The following is a 22,539-nucleotide window of genomic DNA, read 5'->3' as shown; positions in this document are numbered from 1 at the left end:
TTGGTTACTGGCTGGGGCAGCCAGCAGGACACGGCATGCATCCGCTGGGTGATCAATGCAGAGCACTCAGCTTTGCTGATTAGCTGAGACTCAGCGGTAATTCCTGCGCAGTCACTTTCAGTGTAGGGTTTCCAAATCCTTTGCAGGCATTAGTTCCAGCATGTCTCCCTGCCCCGGTGGTTTTCTGGCTGGATACATGGGACTTGGAGAAGTTAATTGGTCTTTTGTGTCCTCATGGCTCTCATTGACTCCAGGGGATTGGAGTGGCTCAGCCCACTTGCAAAATCAGGCTGCCTGAGAGTACCCTACAGGCAGGCAGAGTGCTGTGGGAATGTACAACTTGCAGAAATGCCTGGCCCGAAGTACTGCCAGCCCCCTCCCCTGCCTCCTGCTCAGGGAGCCTTTGCTCCCTGGCCTTTTGCTCTGCTTTGATTTGGACGGGGGTGGGGGTACACATAGAAATTAATAACTTAATTGCTTTGAGAAATAATGAGAGGAATTGACACATGGGATTAATTGTAAGAAATTTCCCAAACTGATACGTGAGGAGTGATTTTCGTGGAGAGGTGGTATTTCACCTACTGCCGGTGCCTTTGTAAGGTTGGAGCTGCACAGCCTTGTGTGATGCTGATGGAGAGCTGGAAAGTGCAGGTGACAATGCCTTGGTCACCTCATCACCTCTTTGTGCTGAATCTGTGCCCAGCTGACATGAGGAGAGAGCTGGCTACATTAGCAGAGCCCTGCCACAGTGAGGGGCTCCAAAGGATCTCAGCTCCAGGGCTTTGGGCCAGCATTGAGTGCAGAAGGGGTTGAAAGATGCATTTATGGTTGGATTTGGGATTTTTTTTTCCCTTTTCCATTCTCCTGAGAGTGCTGGCTTGCTTGCTCCGTCTGACAGCTGAAGCACAGCTGACAGCTGAAGTGGGTCCTTTTTGGGCTGGATTGTTGGAGAAAGGCTATGGAGAAGTTTCTTTCATTAAACAAATGACCTAAAACAAGATGCACTTGACTTGCACCAGTGTTTGCAGTGCAATAACTCCTTCCTGATGGTGTTCAAATGCAGCGGTGGGATGGCTCCCAGGATATGACTAGTACTGGGCATTTGGTGATGTCTTCATGTGGGGTAACGCCGCAGAAGTAGTTTTTGAGAAAGGGGAGAAAATAGTCCAAGTACTTCTGAAAGTTGGTTTTGCCATAAAACAAAAATAATTCAAAGGCCTGCACAGGAGGATGAAGAAGATACCATAAAAGCATCAATAACCAACTGATCCCTATCCCAGGGTGAGCTACAAGATATGCAGAAAGATTTTGGCCATCTCCCAGATGAGCACATTGTCACCTGGCTGCTCTGATGCTGGAACAATGGCATCGGTGGCTTGGAATTAGAGGGCATGGAATTAGAGGCCAGGGAAGCCAAGCAGCCGGGATCCCCCGCTAGGGAAGGATGCATTGACAAAGCAGTTGGAAAAGGGGCACAGGTCTTTGTCCTCCAGAGGTGACTCCTGGCAGGCATGAAGCAAAGGTATCCCTTCAAGGAAGATCTTGGAATATCACCAGAGGAGGAGGTGACACGTGCTGAAGAAACTCCAGGTTGGGTGCCAAAAAGACTGTTGTGGTTTAACCTAAGCACTACACAGCCATTTGCTCACACAGACCAGTGGGGTGGGGGTGCTGCATCCTCACTGCTTGCCCTAAATGCTCAGGGAAGCTCAGCACCTTGTGGGATTGGGCCTCAGTGCAAAGGGACGCTTGCCAGCTTTGCACTTGCATGCCTCGTAGCAGCCTGCATTTCCTTCTGCATTATCATCATTGAGGAAACAATCAGCACCTGGAGCTCAGCTGGCAGCCTCCAGATCTTAAATCTCTGTAAGTTTTATAACAGCAGAGCCACTTAACAGATTAAAATAACTGTTTCTAGCAAAAATTCAGATCTTAACAATTAAAGGATTGAAGTGCAAAGTCTGTCATGAACAAGAAGATAGAACAGAGAGGCTCTGTGCTCAGGGCTTGGGTAGGTCCTGGATGGGGGAGAAGAGGAAACTTGTGCTGTACTCTGCAGGTGAAAGCCTGCCTTGAAATCCCTAGGAGCAAACACAGACTTTCCAGAATGCCTGAGGTGTTGATGTACAAACAGTGCAAGAGATGCACAGGGCAGAATCTATTTTCAGTGTCCTGTCTCTATTTTTAGCAATAGATGTGGAAATATAAAACATTAAAACACAAAACACGTCCATCCCCTCTCTGTGGGTCGGGCTGGAGGTGTGAGGCAGGACTGTGGCACAGACAGATGATTGCTTTTCTTCTACTGGGCTTGGGAAATGGGTTTCCTCATCCTTCTCTTTCCGCAAATGAGCGTGTCCTTGTAGAGCCCACGTGAGGTGAGAAGTCCTGTCAAAGCTGGCCTGGCACAGCCTGGCCACCTTGGTGAATAAACCAGCCACGAACAAATGGCGAGCAGATGGGGCTGTACAGCTCGTTCAATTAATTCATTTACTGCCTGGGCATCAGCACGCTCCAAGAGATCTGTGAAACAATGGGCAGTAAATGAAAAGCCTTTTGAATTTTTTCACTGGTGATGAAAACCCTGTTAATTTTTCAATTCGCCGAGGGAGCTGGGTGGAGCTGTCTGACTGCGTGGCCAATTCAAAATGGCAGGGAGCCACCTACAGCCCCCCATAACCACTGACCAGGAGCGCTGGAAGCAGGGACAGGGACAGGGACGGGGCAGGGCGGTCAGTCTGTGTGGAAAGGCAGCATGCTCGGCCCTACAGCAGGTGTGGGATGCGGCCCTGAGGGCCTCCCTTGCCTCCCTAGGGGATGGATAGCAAAGCAGGTATAGTCATGGATGGGTGATGCTTGAACAAGACCTGTTGGCTGTGTGAGGTGGTGATCGGTGGGATATCCATCCATGCACCTGTCCTGGCTTTGTGCTTCAAAAAAAAAAAATAAAAATCAGAGGGAAGCACGGAGAAGCGTGCAAGGATGATGGTAGCTAAATGTCAACAAACATGAGTCATGTTGGTAAAAGCTGTTGAGAATCAAAAGACGAGAAATACTTTTTATCCCGCTCTGGAAAGACAGTTAGTGTGAAAAATGCTTCTGGTGCTCTCTGAAGGCCCTGAGCAGAGGTCACCAAGTCCTTGGGGACACTTAGGGATGGGCTTAACAGAATAAAAGGTCCATACGAGCCTTCTAACCAGGTCTTTTACATACCAGTCTTTGAACCCAACAGTTCTCTCCAGCTCACTCCTTTCCATTATAAGACAGCATTCTCCTGACTTACTTGAATGTAGTCAGGGCCCAGGGACTGTTTTGGCAGGGTTTCCTTATCCTGCTCTTCCCAGCTGTCTCTTGGTGCCAGGTCTGTGGTGTGATCTGTGCCTTCCCGCAGGTGAGGGGAGCTGGGCATGCCAGGTGCCAGGGTTACAGATAGCAATACTGAGTCTGGGGGGAATATCATGGTTCTAGAGGTTTGCTTTTCCTCCTGAATCTCAGTAGTTAGGCGTAAAGTCCAGGGCAGACTGCATCAGGGATGGTCTGTTCAGCTACTTTTGTAGGCCTACAACAGGAGGAGCGTGAGCAAGGACAGCACTGGGAGAACCCGAGTTACAAACAGCACAGTCTTACAAGCCCACATGAGAGTAGCATTACTGTCCTGACAAATCCTCAGATCCATGAGTATGGCTTTTGAGCTGAGTGTTTTTTCTGGGATTTGGAGATGTGCACACTGTTGTGCAGTGTGTAAGCAAAGGGACAATGCCTGCTCAGAGAGAGGGCAGGCAGTGGGAATTGCAATGACTTGTAGAAGGTGCTGATAGTGTTGAGTGTTCTTTCGATCCCCGTGCTTGTCCTCTTGGAGGACAACCTCTGAAATATACAGCCAGCCCACAGCCTGGAGTCACCCCTCACATGGCAAAATTCATGGGACCACTTGTCAAGGGAAGCTGGCACTTGGCTTGGTGTGCCTGTAATGTTGGAGTGGTCAGCTCAGGAGGGACTGGGCTCCTCTCTTTTTTTTTTTTTTTTTTTGCCATTTTAGTTCCTTTTTTAAAACACCCCAGCCTTCCCTGTAGGCATATGTCTAACTACGCAGATGAGCTCCATGGATGATCTGGGAGCTGGCAGCAAACACAACCCATGGGACCAGAGTGGTGCTTCCACATGTCTGTGTACGAGCTCCCATCTTTGATGTATGAGCTCATATTCACCAGTGGAAAAGAAGTTCCAGAGAAACCATAGAAATGCAAAAGCAACCTACTGCATCTGTGCGAAACACCATTATAACCAATTCCCTTCCACGAGGGCGGCGCAGCATTTGGTGCAGTAAAACCAGTTACAGAGATGTGTCTGTGGAGAAAGCAAAAGTCAGAGCTCTTTAAGAAAGACATTGGTGTGAAGTGGTAATCGTGTGTAGCCTAACAACAAAGGGTGCATTGGACTGACGGTTAATTGCAGCAGCTCTGGTAATGGCTGTTGGTTTCTTGCTGGCTTCCTCCTGTTTATAGAAGGAAAGGGGTGAGGACCTAATGAATCAGGGGGCTTTGCTCCCAGTCCCCTTTCTTGTGCAATGAAAAAGCCATTTTCTCCTATTTCTCTCACAGTGAAGTGCTCAGCTTTTGCCAGCAACACAGCACAGTTGCAATTACATTGATTTCTCACCCTCCTTCCCCTCCTTGTTTCCAGTCTCTCAGCAGGAGTTGGTTTTGTAGGAAAAGCGAGCCAAGGAAGAAACCTGAGGCCCCATCCTCCACTGCTCTTAATCATCACTGCTTCCCTCCCACTACGCGTTCCCGTACGAGCCATGCAGTTAAGATGCATCAGGTCTTTCCCAGGTGATGCTTGGAAAACCTCTTCCACAGCTGGGGATAGCTGGAGAGGTAGGTTTATCCCCCTACTTGCTGCTCCGCTGGGAGAGTAGTATTAACAGTTTGTCTTTCATCCTGCTATTGCAAAGCTCCTTATAAGCCTTAATTAAACCTTACTTCTTATGGAGAGAGTGGGCTTGGTGCTAGGGCAGAGGGCTGATGCCCTGTGGGGCGCAGACAGAACTTAGTCATAGAGTCAAAGAATAAGTCATATTCCTAATCACAGAATATCCTCAGTTGGAGGCAACCACGAGGGTCATTGAATCCAACCCCTGGGTCTCTCACTTCCCTGGGGAGCCTGTTCCAAGTGGCCGACCACACTCTTGTGAAGAACCTCTTCCTGATGTCCTGATATTGAATCTCCTCTGGCCCGGCTTCATGCCATTGCTTCAGGCCTGGTCACCAGAGAGAAGACATCAGCACGTCCCCCTCTGCTCCCCTTTGTGCGAAAGCTTTAGATCGTGATGAGGTCTCCCCTCAGTCTCCTCTAAGTTGAACAAACCAAGTGATTCAGCTGCTCCTCTAGTGTCTTCCCCTCTAGACCTGTCACCATTTTTGTAGCCCACCTCTGGACACTCTCTAGTAGTTCATATCCTTATATTGTGGTGCCCCAACCTGCACCCAGTGCCTGAGGTGAGGCCACAGCAGCACAGCGGGACAGTCCCTGCCCCTCAACCAGCTGGCAGTGCTGTGCCTGAGGCACTCCAGGACTTCCTGCAAAGCGGCTCAGGCTCCAGCTGTATGATATTATTTGGGGCAGCAAATGAGCTAATGATTGCATCTCATCTCGGGAAGTACAGCAGCAAGAGCAGGAAATGTAGTGCCAGGAGACGATTCAGAAGAAACGCAGGTTCATTTTCTGATCAGGCTAACAGACAAGGGAAAGATTGACTTGTATTCCTCCTCCTCCCCCAATATCAAGTGCGACGGAGGGTTTAGTTTTTCTCTCTTCTCCATGCCAACAATAAACCTGATCTGAAAGGGATAGGAGGAGAGAGGGGGCTCAGGCACTGCCAAACAAACGGGCTCTGAAATAAACCACCTTTTATTCTCTAAATATTGTTCGCAAAGCCAAGGAAATAGAGGCAGATTATTTTTTTTTTTTGAAGCCACTGAAGGAATACGTCCAAAGGATGTAATTTGACCCAATCAAGGAAAATAAGGCTGCTTTGTCCTGGCTGTCTGAATAGCTTTGTCTGCATTTAGACACACGCCATTTCCTCCTCAAGGACCGCTGCCATCGTCAGACAATTACAAACACACCTCATAACACATCAGTGCATGGCTTGCAAATACGAGGCAAGTAGAAACACTCAGCAGTGCAGGCACTGACCGCAGCCCCCTTGTGCTGAGGATGTATGGATCCTCAGATTGTATGGATCTTTTCTTTGCATTTTACTTTTAGTTAATTGTGGGTATGTTGGAGGGACAAAATACTGGAGTTACAGGTGGAAGCAGGCTCGTGGCTCATGCCAGTTCTTCTTTTTATTAAAGCATTGGGTTTTTGTGGCTGGTGGGTTCTTTTGATTGTTTTTTTTTTTTTTTTTTTTAAGCATTTTAGGACAATCAGCCCTATCCAGTGGGTTGATTTGGGGTGCTTTGGGATGAAAGCTGCTGCATGCTTTTGGAGTCTATGAAATATGAGACAACATGGCTCGGTTTCTCCTATGGATAAAATGAAGATGGGTTTTGCTTTTGTACTCTCCTGCATGGTGGTGGGAGCAGAGCTGGATGAGAAAGGATTGGGGAGGAGCCATTGCGTTTGCAATGCCCGCCACGTTTTTCTGGAGCAATAATACAGTGTCATTTGGATGGAGAGAGACTTGAATGCATTAACCAGCCATCTGGTCCTGCGCTGCCAGTTGGAACAGATGACTATCTGGGTAGCATTCAGGTCCAAAGCACGCCCGGCGTGTAGGCTCCACGCAGCACGTTCCTCCCAGCAGCTCGAGGTTCTTTGTGGAGCACCGACCTATCGTGCAGGACACTGACTGCGTGACACTGCTCTATCACCACGTGAATCCTCCATCATGTCCCTGAACATCCCTGCAGCACGCTGGGTGACCCCTCCTCGGTTTTGAAGCAACTATTTTTATGTTATTCCTTACCTCACCCTGCTGACCCTAGGTCCCATTACTGGGGCACAACATACTCACTTCCATGCAGACTTCTTGTCGTGCTCAGTGCTCTGGCAGCTGAGAGCTTTGTGAGCTTCAAGGGCATGCATCTCCTTTGCAGAGGTGCTGTGTGTGGGGTTTGGTCAACTCTAAAAACTTTGGGAAGATCAAGCCTACAGCCAGCCTGAAATCTGCTGAGACCTCACTGTTTTGTTTGTAGGAAGTGTTGTGATTTTGTGTGAATCAGCTTTACCAAAGGCTCCTTGAGTTACCAAGCTTGGTGATGTTCCTGGAGCAAAAGTAAAACATCCAAGCCCACCTGTCTGGTGTGTGGTCCCTGCCCCAGGCCTAGGAGAAGGAAGGATATTTTGATGAGGAGGTGACCAGGATTTCCTAACAGGAGCAAAACAACTTACTCCTTCCGTGGCTTTGTACACCTGCTGACCAGCTCGGTGTGCATGCAGTGTGGTTGGTTACCTGGAGCAGAGAAACCTGACCGAAGCACTATGTAAACGTGAACTGGGAACCGTGACTTTTGGTATAAGCAAGCACCCAGATCTCCTGGTACTAGCAGCAGTTTAGTGCCTTGGGCAAGCCAGCATCTGTCTTCCTGAATGCAGGATTAGGTCTCAGGATCTTTTTCCTGTCTTGGAGGAACTGGCAGCCTTTGCTGTATCAGAAATGTAAAGCAGAGTAACTCCCACTTTTTTTTTTTCCCCCCAATTTCCAGAAACTGTTTCAGGGCTGTAGGCTGTACTTTCCAACTGTGGGAAGCTTTTTAGAATGATATTCATCTACCGAGAAAATAAGAGCTTGAAAGAAGTTAGTTAGGGGTCTTGTTCCTGTGAGAACAGGCTAACACTTGACCTGAAGAACATGCTATGTATTTCTGAGGAGCAATTGGGTTCATATGTTGCTCAGAAATCCACCCCAGGTTCATTTTCTGTGTGTTACACATAGGTACAGTGGTGCAGAAATGAATTTGTTGAAGGCCTTAATGTTTTCTTGGTGTTACAGGACCCCAAGTCCATTTGAATGCTGCTGTAAGGAGCCATATGAGGCTTTATCACCTGGTGGCCTTAGTCGTGCTACCTGACTGTGCTCTTGCATCAGAACCACAGCTACAGGGGCTGTTGAGTGCCCTTAATATTTATATAGAGACCCTTTGCTCCTGCAGGCTCTGTTGCCTGCTGCTGTTGGCAGTAGCGTTACACCGACGGCCAAATTGCCAAAGTCCCTCCAGCCAGGAGGTTCAAAGGCAGCATTAAATCTCTCCCGTTTGCCCATCTCCTTTTTTTTTTTTTTTTTTTTTTTTTTTTTTTTTTTCTTTTCTGGATATCTTTTAGCAAACAAAATATGCAGAGGAAGGGTTCAGAGCATGAAACGAGATGGGAAATGAGCTCCTTGTGAACCACTTAAAAGCATGTTTGCTGCAAAGGAAAGCAGGGGTCAGAGTAACCAACTTTCAAGTGTGCCGCTTCTGTGCAGCAGCTCCTGATCTCTACAGGTGGCAGGGAGGCTTGGAGGGGCTCTGAGGATGTGTCAGAGAGAGCAAAGGTGAAAAAAGGGAGCTGTATATGACTCTTTTGGTGCTTGGGGTCAAGCCTGGATTGCATCTACCGGAGCTGAGCTGGTGGCATCTTTGCTGGTGGACAGTTGTCTGTCTGGAGCCAAGCAGAGCCTGGCAGCTCCCCCGGGCTGCCGTGTAGATGTTGGGTGGCAGTACTTTAAGCCTCTGTCGTCTGGAGATGAAGTGGCAGCGGTGTTGCTCTTTTTATAGAGAGAGACTTGGAGGCCCGGGAAGAATTAGTAGGGGATGCTTTGTAAAATCAGCTGCTTGGCTAAATTTTTGAGAAATCTTAGCCAAATCATATAAACTGAGCTAAAATCATTGCAGAACTGTCATTCTTGACAGGAAAAAGAAAGCAGGAGTCAGAGGAGAAAGCAAAGAGTTTGCAGTACTGGGAAAGCTGTAAGGCTGTTGCTTGGCTCATGAACGTGTCTCCACCTTGGGTGTGCTGCTGAGCTTTGGGCATCTGAACTGGCGTAGGTCCGATGTTGACAGCAGGTCAGGTGGGTGATGGAGAGTTACCTTGAGGGAAGGAGGTGGGTTCAGAGTGGGATTTCATTGCTGGGACTTGCTGCTGCCAGGTGTCTGTGGCATTCGGTGCTCAGCTGCTGCCAGTAAAAGGATTTGACGTTGGCATGGCTGCTCTGAACCTCAGTTTTCAGAAGAGGAGGACAACAGGTGGCAGAAAGTGTCCTGTGACTCGAAAAGGTCTCTCGACAGCAAAAGTTGGGGAAAATCCTGACTTGTAAGGAAGCTACGTGCAGCTAAGCAGCATGGTGGGTGTCTTCTGAAGCAACTGGTGCTGGTACCGAGCCAGACGTCTGCTCCGTGGGCTGCCTGGAGGGTTTGCTGGCTGAGGCCGGGTGCGGAGGAGCAGCGGTGTCACTGGGAGCTGTGCCCGTGGCAGTGCAGTCTTGTTTCGCGAGACAAGGGGGGAGGAGGGATGAAGAAAAGCACCTGAAGCTGAAGGAGGATGTGAAAAAGGGTAGGATGAAATTCTGTCCCATGAATCTGGCCTCCAGCCAAAACACCCCAGCGAGTGCCTGTGAGCTCCTGCTGGGTGCCCTGGGGTCTGTCACCACCGAGAGCGCTCAGGAGCTGTTCTTGCTGCAGCAGAGCTCAACCTGCCTGGAGACCTCCAGGTGCCAGGGACAGGACAGATCGCTGCAGGTGGACAAAGGGCTTGGGTGTCCATTTTTCCTCTCTGTCCCAATTTATGTTCTGGATAATTGTCAGCTTTATGGAAAATGATTCTTGGGGGCAATGCCACTGCCTGGAGAAGAGGGGGGAACCTCAAAGTTGGGCACCCAGATACTTCTCCCCTTGATGCAGGCAGTTTCTGGATATTTTCCCCTATCCATCCTGTCGTGGTGGAGAACAGTGCATCTCCTCCCACCCACAGGACTGCTCCAAGCCTGTCCCCAGCCTGACTCCAGCTCCCTTGGTGACGGGGTGCAGTGGCCCTTTAACTTTACCTTTGTGTGGATTACCAGCAGCTGACAGCCAGGTGGTTTCATCAACAGCCCCATTTCAGTGAGCAGCAGGTAGTTCACCTACAGTGTCTTCACTGCTCTCTCCCAGGTTATTAGAAATGGAAGTAAACTGTCAATGCAACTTCCATTTCTTTCTGCTCCCTATTTAAGCTTTCTTTTGTGTTTCACTCCATTTTGGCAGTGAACCTGCCTTGATTTTCATTGACAGACAGTTTTAGTTTTCAATTCCTACCCCTGCAACATGATGTTGTTACATTTGTTATTGCAGAACGCAAGGACTTTGCGGTTAAAAACAAACCAAAGCTATTCTTACTGAAGCAAGGCAAGAAAAAGCACAGTTTAAGGTTTCTGGTAATGCTAGGCTTTCTAAGGGCCAGTATGTGTGCAAATTTAGTGTTTGAGGATGAACACAGCTACCCTGGGAGGTGAGGGAATGCTTTAGGGGGCACCTGCAGCAGCCAATGTACCTTGGGGAGCAGAGGGGCATCCCTGTGCTTCTGGGGGCTTTACTGGTGGATCTGTTTGTCTCTGCTTGGAAAAAGCAAATCCATGGTGTTTTACCAGATTTGTTAGAATAGGCCAAATAATATTAAAGCTTGCAATCTTTGGAAACATATTTTCCCCCATCAGGAATTCCCCACAGTGGAAAATCTTAAGGTGGTTGTACTCTGAAAGGATGCTAAACACAGCAGACTTGTTGCCATGCTGCTAGAAATTCCCATCTTTTTTTTTTTTTTTTTAATAATCTTTTAATCCATCTGTGTTTTTATATGCATATGTATGTATTTCATTTCCCCTGGGGGAAAAACAAGTGTTTCAAGAAAAGCAGAGCCTGTAACAGATGAAGAAGAGAATGGTCTTGGAATAAACCTGGCTTTTCCCATTGAAGCTTCAGCTGAAAATGTGAGCTGAGCCCAGCTAACAGCTACAAGGCTCCTGTTGGACAAAAGAGCAGCTCTTTTTCCCCAGCTCATTAGACTGTCATTAGCTGCTTGCCTGCTCTGCCTGGGGACCACTAAAAGCCTCTGTTAGCCAGATAAGCTCTGATTTCTCCAAAGTGCTGCAGATGCTTAGAGCTTACCCTTTCTGCCGTGTGTGATTTAGGAGGCTGGAGGAGCCTGGGAGCTGGCAGCGAGCCCTGAGCTGTGCCTGGGGTGGGTGAATGCAGGTTTCAATGGCAGGGTTTGGCTCGTGGCAGTAACGCCATGGCCGTGACACCCACAGGCTAAATGTCAGCCTGTACGAGGTCGTTAAGTATATCTGGAGGAGGGATTTCTCCTCTCCTGCAAAGGTGTGCCCTGACTGAGGCTGCGACGTGCTTTATGCTGGAGATGCTCAGGATGTCAGCATCAGTCCTCCCCACCTCATTCCTGTGTAATTGTAAATTATCGTAAAAAATAAATAAAAACAAAAAGCTGCATTTCAGGGAGAGATAAGGGAGTAGTCCAAACAAAAAACCACAGCAAACATTCAGGGCAATTTATGGGGTATCACAAACAGTTTGCCAGGCTAGCAAGCTGCATACACAGAAAGAAGTCAGGCTGTGCATGGGACAGTTGTTCCCCTCTCCTTTTTCTCCCATCAGTCCTTCATTAAATGACTAGGACAGGTATAAAGGCTCAAAGCTTTGCTCAGCTTATGGTGGTATGGGTGGTATGCTCCCTGTCTCAGCCCTGCTCCTCTCTGGGGGAGGCATGGCCAGGGAGCAAGGCAAAAGGTTGCTTTGCCATCAGCTTCCCCTGCTTGGGGGGGTTAAAGCAGCTTGGTGGCTCCCGTGGAAGGCTGCAGCAAGAACTGTGCTCAAAGCAGGGCTAAAATCCCTTTTCTTTCACCCTTTGATTGCTTTATTTTCTAAATTTAACACATTCGCTCTTCATGAGTCAACTGACTTTTTCTGTAGTATTTTTTGCTCAGATATTTATTTGCGCTGGCAGAGGGAACGCTTTTAAAAGAGCCTTGCAGAGCTCTTCAGAGACGTTGTTAGTGCCTTCTTCAGGCTTCTCCTGGCACTGCTGAAGTGGTTGCTCACCTCTGATGTAGCTTGGGCTTTCACTGCTGCTTCTGAGAGAGCCAGCTTTTCAGAACATGATATCAAAGCACGGAGAATTTAATTCCCTGTGTTCACCATCACCACATGTGTCCCTGGCAATGAGGAGCCGGTGGTGTTAACTTGGTGCTGGCGGCAGAGCCCCGCGTGTGGTGGAGCCCCGTCCCGTCCCGTCCTGTGCTGGGGAACTGTGGCTCCCATCTGCATCGATGGTGCTGGGCAGAAGATGAGAGATGATCCCATGCATCACTTGCTTATCTCTCATTGCTGGACCTGTGAGGGTTCTGCACGGATTAATCCGGCGTGACTTGAAGGGAACATTATTGCCGTTGTTTTAAAGCAGACGTGAAGGTTGTTGGCAGACCAGAAGGATGTCTCTGCAATACAGTTGTTCGCCAGCTCCCAGCCAAGCTAGCACAAGGCACCGTGGCAGTTTTCATCTCTGTTGAGATGTTTTTCCTTCCACTGCAAAAAGATGGATGTGTTCACATGTGTTCAGCTGTACCTGGCAGTTCTGGATTAAAACTTTCCCTCCGTAGGAGGAAAAGTCTTGGCTTGTGCAGCCAGCTATTTCTGGTGCGTATCCCCAGACGTCTGTGGGCAGGAAAATATGCTGCAAATCCCACAGCCATCTGCGCAGCCTCTCACCATGCCAGATCAGGTGCTGCCCTTCCCAGGGCTGTGCTCAAGATGATGGCCTCGCCTTGAGCCCAGGCAGCCCTGGTGAGGATGGAGACTTTGTCCTGCGTCAGCCCAAGGTCCTTGCATGTGCCCAAGCAGTAGATGCCCATCGAGATTTCCAGGCTACGTTTTCACAATGAATAATTGCAAAAATCCTGCTTTCCTTGATGCAGAGAAATGCGCCTGTGTGAGAGAGAATCCAGGCCAAACTGAGGGTATTTTTTCAATAACAGCAACAAAGCACAGTGCCTGTTTGCTGGTTTCTCTCCAGATCCCTGTGCTTTCGTGAAGTGTTTTGAGTTTGCTTCACCATGTGACTCAACAGTTTTTTTTTTTTTATAATTATTGTTGTTATTTTGAGTGTTTTCTCTTTTTGTGCTTCTAGATATGTGCAGAAGTATTGCTCACACTCAGATGTTGCCAATAATGTGCATGGGGAAGGGGGAAGGAAAGGCTGATGCCACGTCTCTGGGCTGTGACACAGCAACGTGTTTTGCACCAGAGTCCTCCTAGGTGCAGGAGTTCCAGCGATACGTCCTCGGTGGTGCCACGGTCATCCTCCAAACCGAAGAGATGTCCTTGTGCTTGGGGGCTGGATGGCCTTGTCTTCCCAGGCAGGTGTCTGAGAGGAGCTGCAGGAGGACAAGATGCTTGGGGGTTAATGTTTGTGCCAGGGACTGGGTGAAGGACTGTGATTTTCCCAGCACTGTCTCCTCCCTCCTTCAGGGATGATCTCCCTGTTGTAGGGGAGTCTGTAAGGTGGCCAAGCCTCTTCAGGCCATCCCCTGCCACTCCTGGGCTCAGCGTGGCCCCTCGGCATCCCTGTGACTCCCTCAGCAGGAGCTGTGTTTGCGAGGAGGCACTGGGGGTGCTCCTCAGGGGAGGCTGGGGGATGTTTTTAGGGTGCTGAAGTCCTGGCTTGGACTTGCAGGGCGAGAGTGGAAGGAGGCTTGGGAGTGGCAAAATGCTTCATATATTTTTTCATGAAATGTCTTGCTCTCGGGTTATTTAACCTTTTATCACTTTTTTTTTTTTCTTTTTTTTTCCCCTCTGTGCTCCGTTCTATGTAAGATGGCTTGTGTGTGTCAGTGTCACAAAGCAGGGCTTGACAGGCTTCTACCTTTCTTCCCCCAGAAACCTCTCTATATCAGATGCGATTTTTGGCAGATAGATCCGGCTGGCCTGAAGCTGCACTTTGAAGCAAATCTGGTTTTGAGGTAAAACATTGCTCAGACCTCAGTCCAAGCTTAGACCCTTGCTGCCAGCCCCCAGGTTCTCCCTGCTGTGTGGAGACAGTGTGCTCAGGGTCCTTGGTCCCATGCAGCTTCAGCCCTCTCAGCAGTCCCTCAGCAGTCCCCTATAGCCAGACCTGCTTATTTTCTCATGATACCTTGCTCTAATGCATTCCACACTAGTCAGGGTATTTTTTCCCCTATTACTGAGCTGAGATGCAAGCAGGCTGGCTTGACGCACACTCTAAATTATGCCGCTGTATCTCTGCCGCTGTCACTCACGTTGCTGCCATCCCCAGGATCTCGCAAACTCTGGCAGCGTGTACCCAGGAATCAAAGGCTTAGATCAGCTCTTGCTGTCACGGGTGTTTTATATCTAATGCTTCCTCGAAGACAGTTCAGGGAGGATGGGCTGCTGGTGGTGGCACGTGTGTCCTGCTTCAAGGTGGCAGTGACCTGAGTTTCACCTGCCTCCGCCCGCAAATTGAGGACTCAGTGTGGGTGACAGAAACACCTTCCTTTGTATAAAACTGTTTGTAAGGTAAGGAGATGGCTCAACCCCAAATTTGGGTTAGTTCCGAGAAATGTTTTCCCTCTGCTCTTCCCACTTGGCAGGGAGTAAGAGGTGGGAAGGGTAGAGAGGCTGGGAGCTGCTCGGCGTGGGTGATGCTCTGTGGGGAGTCTTGCACCAAGCAGCAGCCTTGGGAGCTACTGATAGAGACGGGGAAAATGGGTCATGGCTGGGAATAACCTGAGCCTTGTCCAGAGCTGGAAAAAAGGTGCAGCTTTGGGGACTGGGAGAGCTTTGACTGACTGGGGAGCTTTGACTGACAGCATTTCTTGCTGAGCAGTAGCTCCTTGGTGCTGGCTGTGCCTCAGCACCCACCTGGTGAAGCTCTGCTCCTCCAAACCACTGATGGGGATGGGGGTCTCTCCTTTGCCTTCCTGAGGACAACTAGAGCAATGCACGTAAGTGTCCTGTGCATTTGCGATTCTTTTGTTTTGCTTGAATATTTATTTTCTTATCTCTTCTTTCTTTCTTCGCCCTGCTAGAATAAAACCAGGTAAAGCAGACTGAGCTTTCCCTCCCTCAGAGGCATTTTCCTTTCTCCGGCCATCATGTTTCACATGCAGCTGCCACAAATTGCCCCTCTTTGCTGCACGGTTTGGAAGGGGAAAGATAATGGCATTAGTTTCTAAAGCTGTGTGAAGGTCCCCACAGAAAAAATTACCACTGCCTTTGCTGCTGTGAGAAGGCCACAGCAGGTCAGGGATGCTGCGTGCGCCATCAGCAAGATCTCTTCCCTCTGTTCCCTCTCGAGAGGGCTCTTTTCAGAGCAGGACAAGGGCTGCTTTCTGCTTTACCCTCCCTCTCCCCACTCCAACCTTTGGCTTTTACGCAGAAGGAAGAGCAAAGCTCAGCTGGAGACTGAGTGCAGCCACGGGCTCCTAAATACCGAATCAGCTGCCATTCTTGCTGAAGCATGGGAAAGCTGCTGTGACCTTCATGGCTGGGAAGCAGCTCCCGTATGTCCTGAAAAGGCTCACAAGAAAAAATAAATGCTGTCTCGCTGCAGTAGCTTCCTTTCACCACTCTAGTTACTGCTCGTGGGTCTGTGCTGTTCCCAAATGCCTTTGACTCCTGATGATGTCTGGGCCAAACCTGGCTGGCGCAGGGGAAATGGGTGCCACCGTTCTTTCTTTCCCAATTAATGCACTGTCTAATTGCTGCCTACCTTTGGAGGATCACCATAGGGCTAGCCTGCCTGCTGCCCCCCACACTGTGCTCCTCAGGTCAAGGACAGATTTCTTTGCTGAAACCAAACTTGTTCGGGATGAGAAGTTTCTTGGGTGAGAGCTGCAGATGTCCTCAGCAGCTGGCCACAGCTGATGATGCAGGGGCACTGTGGGGTGTTTCAGCAGCCCCCACCATGGCAGAACAGGGCAGAGACACTGAAACATCCTTGGGCAGCATGCAGTTGTGAGGTGCAGTGCTGTTTAAGGCAGCTCACTGAGCTGCAGCTCTTTGCAACACGACAGCGATGAGTCCTCGGCACAGCATCCCTGACACCGTGGCAGAGAGAGGGGTGAGAGCCAGACCACTGCTGCAGGTGATTTAACAGGCAGGGTGCAAACATCCCCTCCCAACAGCAGCGCTGCTCCCCCAGCATCCCACAGCAATTTCTCTCTTCTCTCAGCTGAGGGAAGACCTGTCCAAAACTCATTTCTCCTAATTACTGCTTGCAAACCCATTAGTGAGGGTTCACTCTTGCCAGCAGGCTGGGGATGAAAACTACTGACCTAGCTCATCCTTTCCAGGTGGATTGTGGCAGAGCTCAGAAGTGTGCTGTTCTGGGGGATTTGGGTGTTATTAAAATTTAAGAAAAATACAATTTTAGCTTGGTGACGGGAGCAGCACCAGCCATAGAGGCTTGTAAAGTACAAACCCCGCCGGGATAGGGATGGGTTGAAGTGGGGAGGCAGACATCAGACTCAGGGAAAGGCTTTTTGAGAAAACCTCTGCCCAAGCACAAGTAGTTTAGAGTTGGCAATAGAGCTGAGCAGCCCCGCGGGGTCCTGGGGGAACTGCAAGCGGGGAGAGATGATGGAAAATCCTTTCCATCCTCCTGCGTGCCTCCTGGCGCAGACAGAGCTGGGTATTCTCTTCTCTTGTCAGCAGCTTGGTTTGTGCTGACCTCCTAAATATTCAGCTCATTATACAGCATAATATATAAATAAAACAGAAGCAGGCAGCGATATTCTCCAGGAGCGTATAATCGGCTTCCTTTTCTTTTTAATTACCCAGGGTTTGTCTTCGTGTGTCGGGCTGTCCTGTAAGCTAATTTGTCCAGCAAGGCGCTCCTGTGTAGCTGCACGTGCGCGTCTGATTTGGGGAGGTGCTGGATGAAGAGCAGCTTTCGGAGTGTGAATCCCAGGGAGTCTGCAGCTGAGCCTTGTTCCTAGAGGTCAGTGGGGTGGACCCTGGGGTCTAGGGCCCTCGGGCAGGGGGCTGAAAGCACTGTTCTGGCAGCTCTGCTGCAGGTTGCTGTAGGTTGGCAGAAGAGGTGAGCTGCTAGTGTGGTTTTGGCAGAGGCCGAGTGAGTACAAGATCCCATCTGTGAGCCTGCTTTGCTCCCTGCCTCCTGCGTAGCGGGGGATGCAGTGGGCAAGGTGACAGGGGAGCTGTTGGGCTGCTGCTCTGTGAAGAGAGCGTCCCAGCTGCCTCAGCTCAGGGTCAGCTCGTTGTACTGTAGATCTGGCCAGCACTCTGTGCTAAGTTCAGCTGAGCACGGGGCATTCAGGAAAACCCTTGGAGATCCAGCTCCAGAGCCTGCATGGGGACATTTCCATCTGGGAAGTGCTTACACAGGGGTCAAACTTTCATTTGAGCACATCCCAGTGACTGCCTGAGGAGATGGGGAGGAGGCTGGGGTATTGTGATGTGCTGCTTTCCCCTGCTGGGACCATTGCTCCTCTTACTGCCTGCTCTGGCACCGGGGTACGAGGAGGGCTGAGCCCTCTTCTGTGGGAATCATAATTATAATTCTGTCAGACAGCATTAGTGCCTCGGATGGTAACAGCTCTGTAACAGTCTCCTGCTCACAGGGGCCTGGCACTTTGGCACAGTGTTTAAATCTCATTTGTGTAATGCTTGGTTGCAGTTCCTGCTGAAGGATTACCCTCCGCCCCTGGTGTCCCTGAGCCACAGCACACAAACAGCTCGATTGCTGTGGCCAGCAGTGACGTGCCTCAGGACATCGGGGTCCCTAGAGGCCATTTGTGCCAAATAGATGTGAATTTTTTCTTGTTTCCTGGAGCTTTTGCTAGGCTGATGCATTGCCTGCGAGTGAATCAGGAACCACTTTTAGCTCCTGCCACCCATTACCTGAGGTGGGCTGGCGGTGGCCAGCCCATGGAAACCTGCAGCCTGTGTCTGAGAGCAGAGCTTCCCTGGGGGAAGCAATAGGCCTGCAGCAGGGATGCTCATTCTTCCTTCCCTTGCTCGAGTAATCCCTGCTGTCCTGTAATCACACAATCATTATGCCATTAATATGTCGTATTCACGGAAATCCACATAAACAAGGCGCTAACAGTTGCCGGAAAATTTTATTCCTTCCCATTAATGACCTGCTATCCCCCCACAGCAACACTCCCTGATTTTTTCCCCTCTTTTTTTGTTTTCTTTGTTTGTTTCTGAGCTGTGATTTAAGTAGCAGAAGAGGAAGCACGCCTTTGCATCATTGCCTTTTGGTCTTTGCTGTAGTGTTGCAGTGAATACCTCTCTCTGGGCTTGCTTTTTGAGCTGTTACTTGGTTTTGGGGTGTTTTCAACAGGCTGGGAAAGGAGGGGGCTCTCTCCAAGCTGCGCTTTCCATGGGGAGCATCCCTGCCACGTGGTGGGATGCAGTAGGAGATCTCTGCAATGGGTAAGAAAATGCAAAAGGCAGGGTTTTTAGCAGAGGCATTGCAAAGTGCAGCACAGAGGAGAGGGTGAGCTGCTCAGCACTTGTGTCCCAAGCTACCTGTTTGGCTTTGATATCTTTTTCCACTATTTCCCGTGGACTCGTTCAGTCTCAAACTCTTTAAGCTTTGACTGTGTTTCCTATAATTAATACTAGCTATTAAGTTGCAGTGCTGAAAGAGAAATTACCTAATTTGAAGGAAAAAAAATGAAAATTTATTACCAGTACACGAGAGAAAATGAATATGAAGCTTAGGGAGAGGAGCCATGTGGAAGACAGAAAGGCAAGTGGAGTATTGACTCGATCCTTCTCTAGTGCAAGGTAATTGGGCTTCTAAAGTGAGTTTGATCATAATAAATTAAATCTAGATTTTTGCACATCATTTAAATAACTCCCAGGATAGGACTCTGCTGTGAGGAAGAGATGATAATCCATGGCAAAAATATTACAATGAAGACCTCATCCAGCGACCCAAAAGTGATGTGCTACCCCTGGCTGGGTGAAGGGATTTTCTCCTTCCATTTCAACTTGCTTTCCCCCTCCCTGAGTGGGTGCTGAGGACCAGGTGAGTCTTCTGCCTGTGGGTCCTCCACTACAAAGGATGCTGCCTCGATTTTGGTCATGGTGCACGTGGGTATTTTCTGGCTGAGAAGGTGGGCTATCTATATAAAAGTATATATCTCCAACAGCCTCAAGTGCTATGTGACCACTTTTAATTCCACTTCCCGTATCAAGTCTGATTTAAAAACCAACCAGCCAAAAAACAACTTCTGGTTTTCTTCCCAGTGTTAACATTTAGGGGCTGAAACTCTGTGGCAGTTGTTTTAACAGAGCCATTCCCCCTTCCCTGGGGGTCATCATCTTTATCATCATCTTTATAACCCTGAGGGCTTTGGTGGTCCTGAAATGCAATAGGCTTACTCTTTGCTTATATTTTACTGTGGCAGCAAGTCATGTTTTGCAGGATGCCTTAGAAAGAACATAAATAATATTTATCACCCAGTCTCCATCAGTCCTCCTGAAAGCCTGCAGACAAGTTCCGTGTGTTCCTTTGCTTGTAAACCTGCTGGACTGCGGTGACCCGATTATTTTAATAACTCTCTTCAAGTCTTTGATAATTTTCTCCCTGTCCAACTGGTGGTTCAAGGGTTTCTTGGTGTCTTCCTTGCACTGGGGTAAATTCTGGAATAACTCCTGATAAAGCTGCTGGGTAAAGCAGTAGGAGAAAAACAACGCTGTACCTGGAAACCCTTGCAGCCCTGGCTGTCAGCTTTTTGGGGACAGTGTCCCTGTGAAGCAGGGTGCTGTTGGGTACCCCATGCTCCTGAGCTTGGTCCTGCAGTGGAGGCTGGTGGATGCTCCTTCCTCCCCATCCTATTAACACAGCGAACATGCTGTCAGATGCAAGTAAAATCAATTACAGGATAAAAATCACCTGTTTCAAAAGCTTCATTTTGTGCTATTAGCTGGCAAAATCATCTTTGAGATGGTGTTAACTGAAAAAAAAAAAGAAAGAAAGAAAAAAGAAAAGATCAATTATTGGATAAGACCACAAATTCCTTAGGGGCTGAGACATCTGTAAATGTTTGAATTTTGCCATGTTACGCGTTGGGATCAAAGAGCCTGTGCTGCTGTGATGATGTGATCTCATTAGCTCTGCGTTGCGCTCACCAGCTGCGTGATACTGAGGGGTGCTCAGCCCCTGATAGCTGCTGGAGTGGGTGAGCTGTGATGGAGGGCAGCTCCATCCCTCGTGCTTGGCACCCTGAGAGGGGGCTGCATGGCAAGGTCCTTCTATTTTTCTGTATTTCCTGAGACCGTGCTGCTTGATAGTAGGATCCCCCAGAGATGGGAGTTTGGTTTGGAATTAATTTTGAACTCAAATGACCAGATTCTCTTTAAAATGCTGCTTCGAGGCTGTAAGGGGGGGGAGGGAAAAAGACAAGACCTCATTAGGCTCCTTGTTAGCATCTTCTTCCAAAGCGGGGCTGCCCAACTTCTTGAGCGGGGCTGGGTGATGCCAAGGGGCTAGGCGGTGCCCCCTGCTCCTTCCTGTCTCTAATGGGGCTGACTTTGTGCGCACAGGGCTCAGAGGCGGACTGGGACGACCTGTGGGATCAGTTTGAAGAGCGGAGATACCTGAGCGCTCGGAAATGGAAGGGCGGCGAGGACCCGTACCGGCTCCATGCCTTTAACCAGCGGGAGAGCGAGAGGATGCCCAGTGACCGTGCCATCCGTGACACCCGCCACCACAGGTTCTGCCCTCCCTTCCTGGGGACAGCAGCTGGCCGGGCGTTTTGGGGGGACCACTGTTCTGGGGAGGGGTTATAGCAGGAGCACTGGTCAGGGCCATGGCAAGGTGAAGGAACACACTCGCTTTCAGTTTCAGATTGGTAGTATCATGCTTGGGTTCAGCTCACCAGCGACTGTGCAAATTCAAGGCAAATTCTTGCTGGTTACACTGCAAGTCATGATTTTTAAATGAAGGCAAAATGATTTTTTTGTAGTTGCTTTTTTTTTTTTTTTTTTTTTTTTTAAATTTGTGTGCATCAAGTAGAAGCAGGAGCTTTAAGAGAAATATTGAATAACAGAGGATTCACGGAGAAATCAGGTGAGGCAGTATCATTCAATCTTTATTTTCCTCATCTCCCTCAAGAAACTTCAATATGTGGGTGGATAGTGCTATACCTCTTCCCTGGTTTGGGGATGCTGGAGTGGGAAAACTAGGCTATTTGGCCATGCCCAGGTTGTACTTGGCTTTCATTCTGCTTGTATTTTGGGGATCAAATCTTTCACTTTAGTTGACTTATTGTCAAGTGTGGTGGTCCTGAACTTATACATTAAAATCATTACTTCCTGTATAAAGGAATTATTCTAGGATCATAGGGAGAGAAAAAAAAAATACTTTTTTTTTCTTCCAGAAAAGCAGAAATAGGTTTGTGTGACGTGTAGCAGCGGTAATGGGTGTCATCATCATGATGGACACAGTCTTCACTGGTGTTGGGAATTCTTCTACTGTGAAGGAGGCACTGAGATGGTGCAAGGGGATAAAACAGCAAAATAGGTGCTGACCAGTTGAAGAGAGAGGAATCTATGAGAGGCATAAGGGACTACTGCAGAGTGAATTGGAGAGGAAGAAAAGAACTTGCTAGGTTACTTCTTTTAGCAGCTCTAGCACCATCAGGGTCAAAAATATGCTTTGGCACTCAAAAAGGACCCAAAAGGATGGATACTGGGAGAACTGCAGCAAGATTTGGTTGCACAGTTTTCCTCCTTGTCCTCTGGGGACATTATATAGCCTGTGCAAACCCTCCTGAGGAGCCGTGTGTCTCAGCCTCAGGACCTTGCTGCCTGGGCAGCGTGTCTCAGAGAGCCAGCACCAGGAATGTGACCTGACTCTGAATTTGCATTGTTCCAGATCCAATGCAGCACTTGGGCTGAAATGCTGAAACAACGCCAGCTCTTCAGCCCTGTAGCAATCAGTGGTGCTCTTTTTGTTGTTGCTGTTGTATAATTAATTTTTCTAGCCCCTTTTCATAGCAAGGACCAGATGCTCCTTTCTCCAGAGTGGGGCTGACAGCCCTTATGGATGCCTGTTGGAGCTGATCAGAGCGTGAGCGTACTATTCCTGGAGAGAATTAATGCTGGGGCTATTAACCATCTGCCCTACTAAACAAGAAGGGGGGATCAGCTGCCACTTTGCTGCACCCCCACTGCTGTGACTGCCACCTTGTTCCCGGGCAAGCAAAAAGAAAAGTTCTCATTAAGGATGAAGCAAGGGCATAGCATGTAGGAGGGGCTGGTGCTAATAGCATTTGCTTCCAATTTCCTTAACCCACTAATTGGATTCTAATATACTGAATACGTCTGAACAATGCTGAAGATGATGCGCTGTTAGCCAAGCAGCGGAGCAGCCATCGAGCAAAGGGGGCTGCTGGATGCTTGGTAAAGGTGGTGCTGGAAAGGCTGGGAGAGGAATGGGGGAGGGAGGAAGGGACCTGTCATGCTGGACAGAGGGGAGAGGAAGGCACAGGATCTGAGAAGTCCCACGTGGAAAAAAATCTTTGTTCAT

General features: G+C 49.0%; 1 protein-coding gene across 1 annotated transcript in view; it reads left to right on the top strand.

Annotated features, from left to right (window-relative positions):
* Positions 1 to 22,539, top strand: part of GALNT14 (polypeptide N-acetylgalactosaminyltransferase 14) — a 66,959-nt gene that overhangs the window by 2,773 nt on the left and 41,647 nt on the right. The window contains exon 2 of the mRNA XM_082757180.1: positions 20,553 to 20,722. Coding sequence (XP_082613306.1) covers positions 20,553 to 20,722 — 170 coding nt within the window. The remainder of the gene's footprint in view (positions 1 to 20,552; positions 20,723 to 22,539) is intronic.

This window comes from Aythya marila (genome assembly GCF_965140915.1).
Source record: "Aythya marila genome assembly, chromosome: 3".
NCBI lineage: Eukaryota > Metazoa > Chordata > Aves > Anseriformes > Anatidae > Aythya > Aythya marila.
The sequence above is the reverse complement of the archived record's forward strand: the minus strand, read 5'-3'. Positions and strand labels throughout refer to the sequence as shown.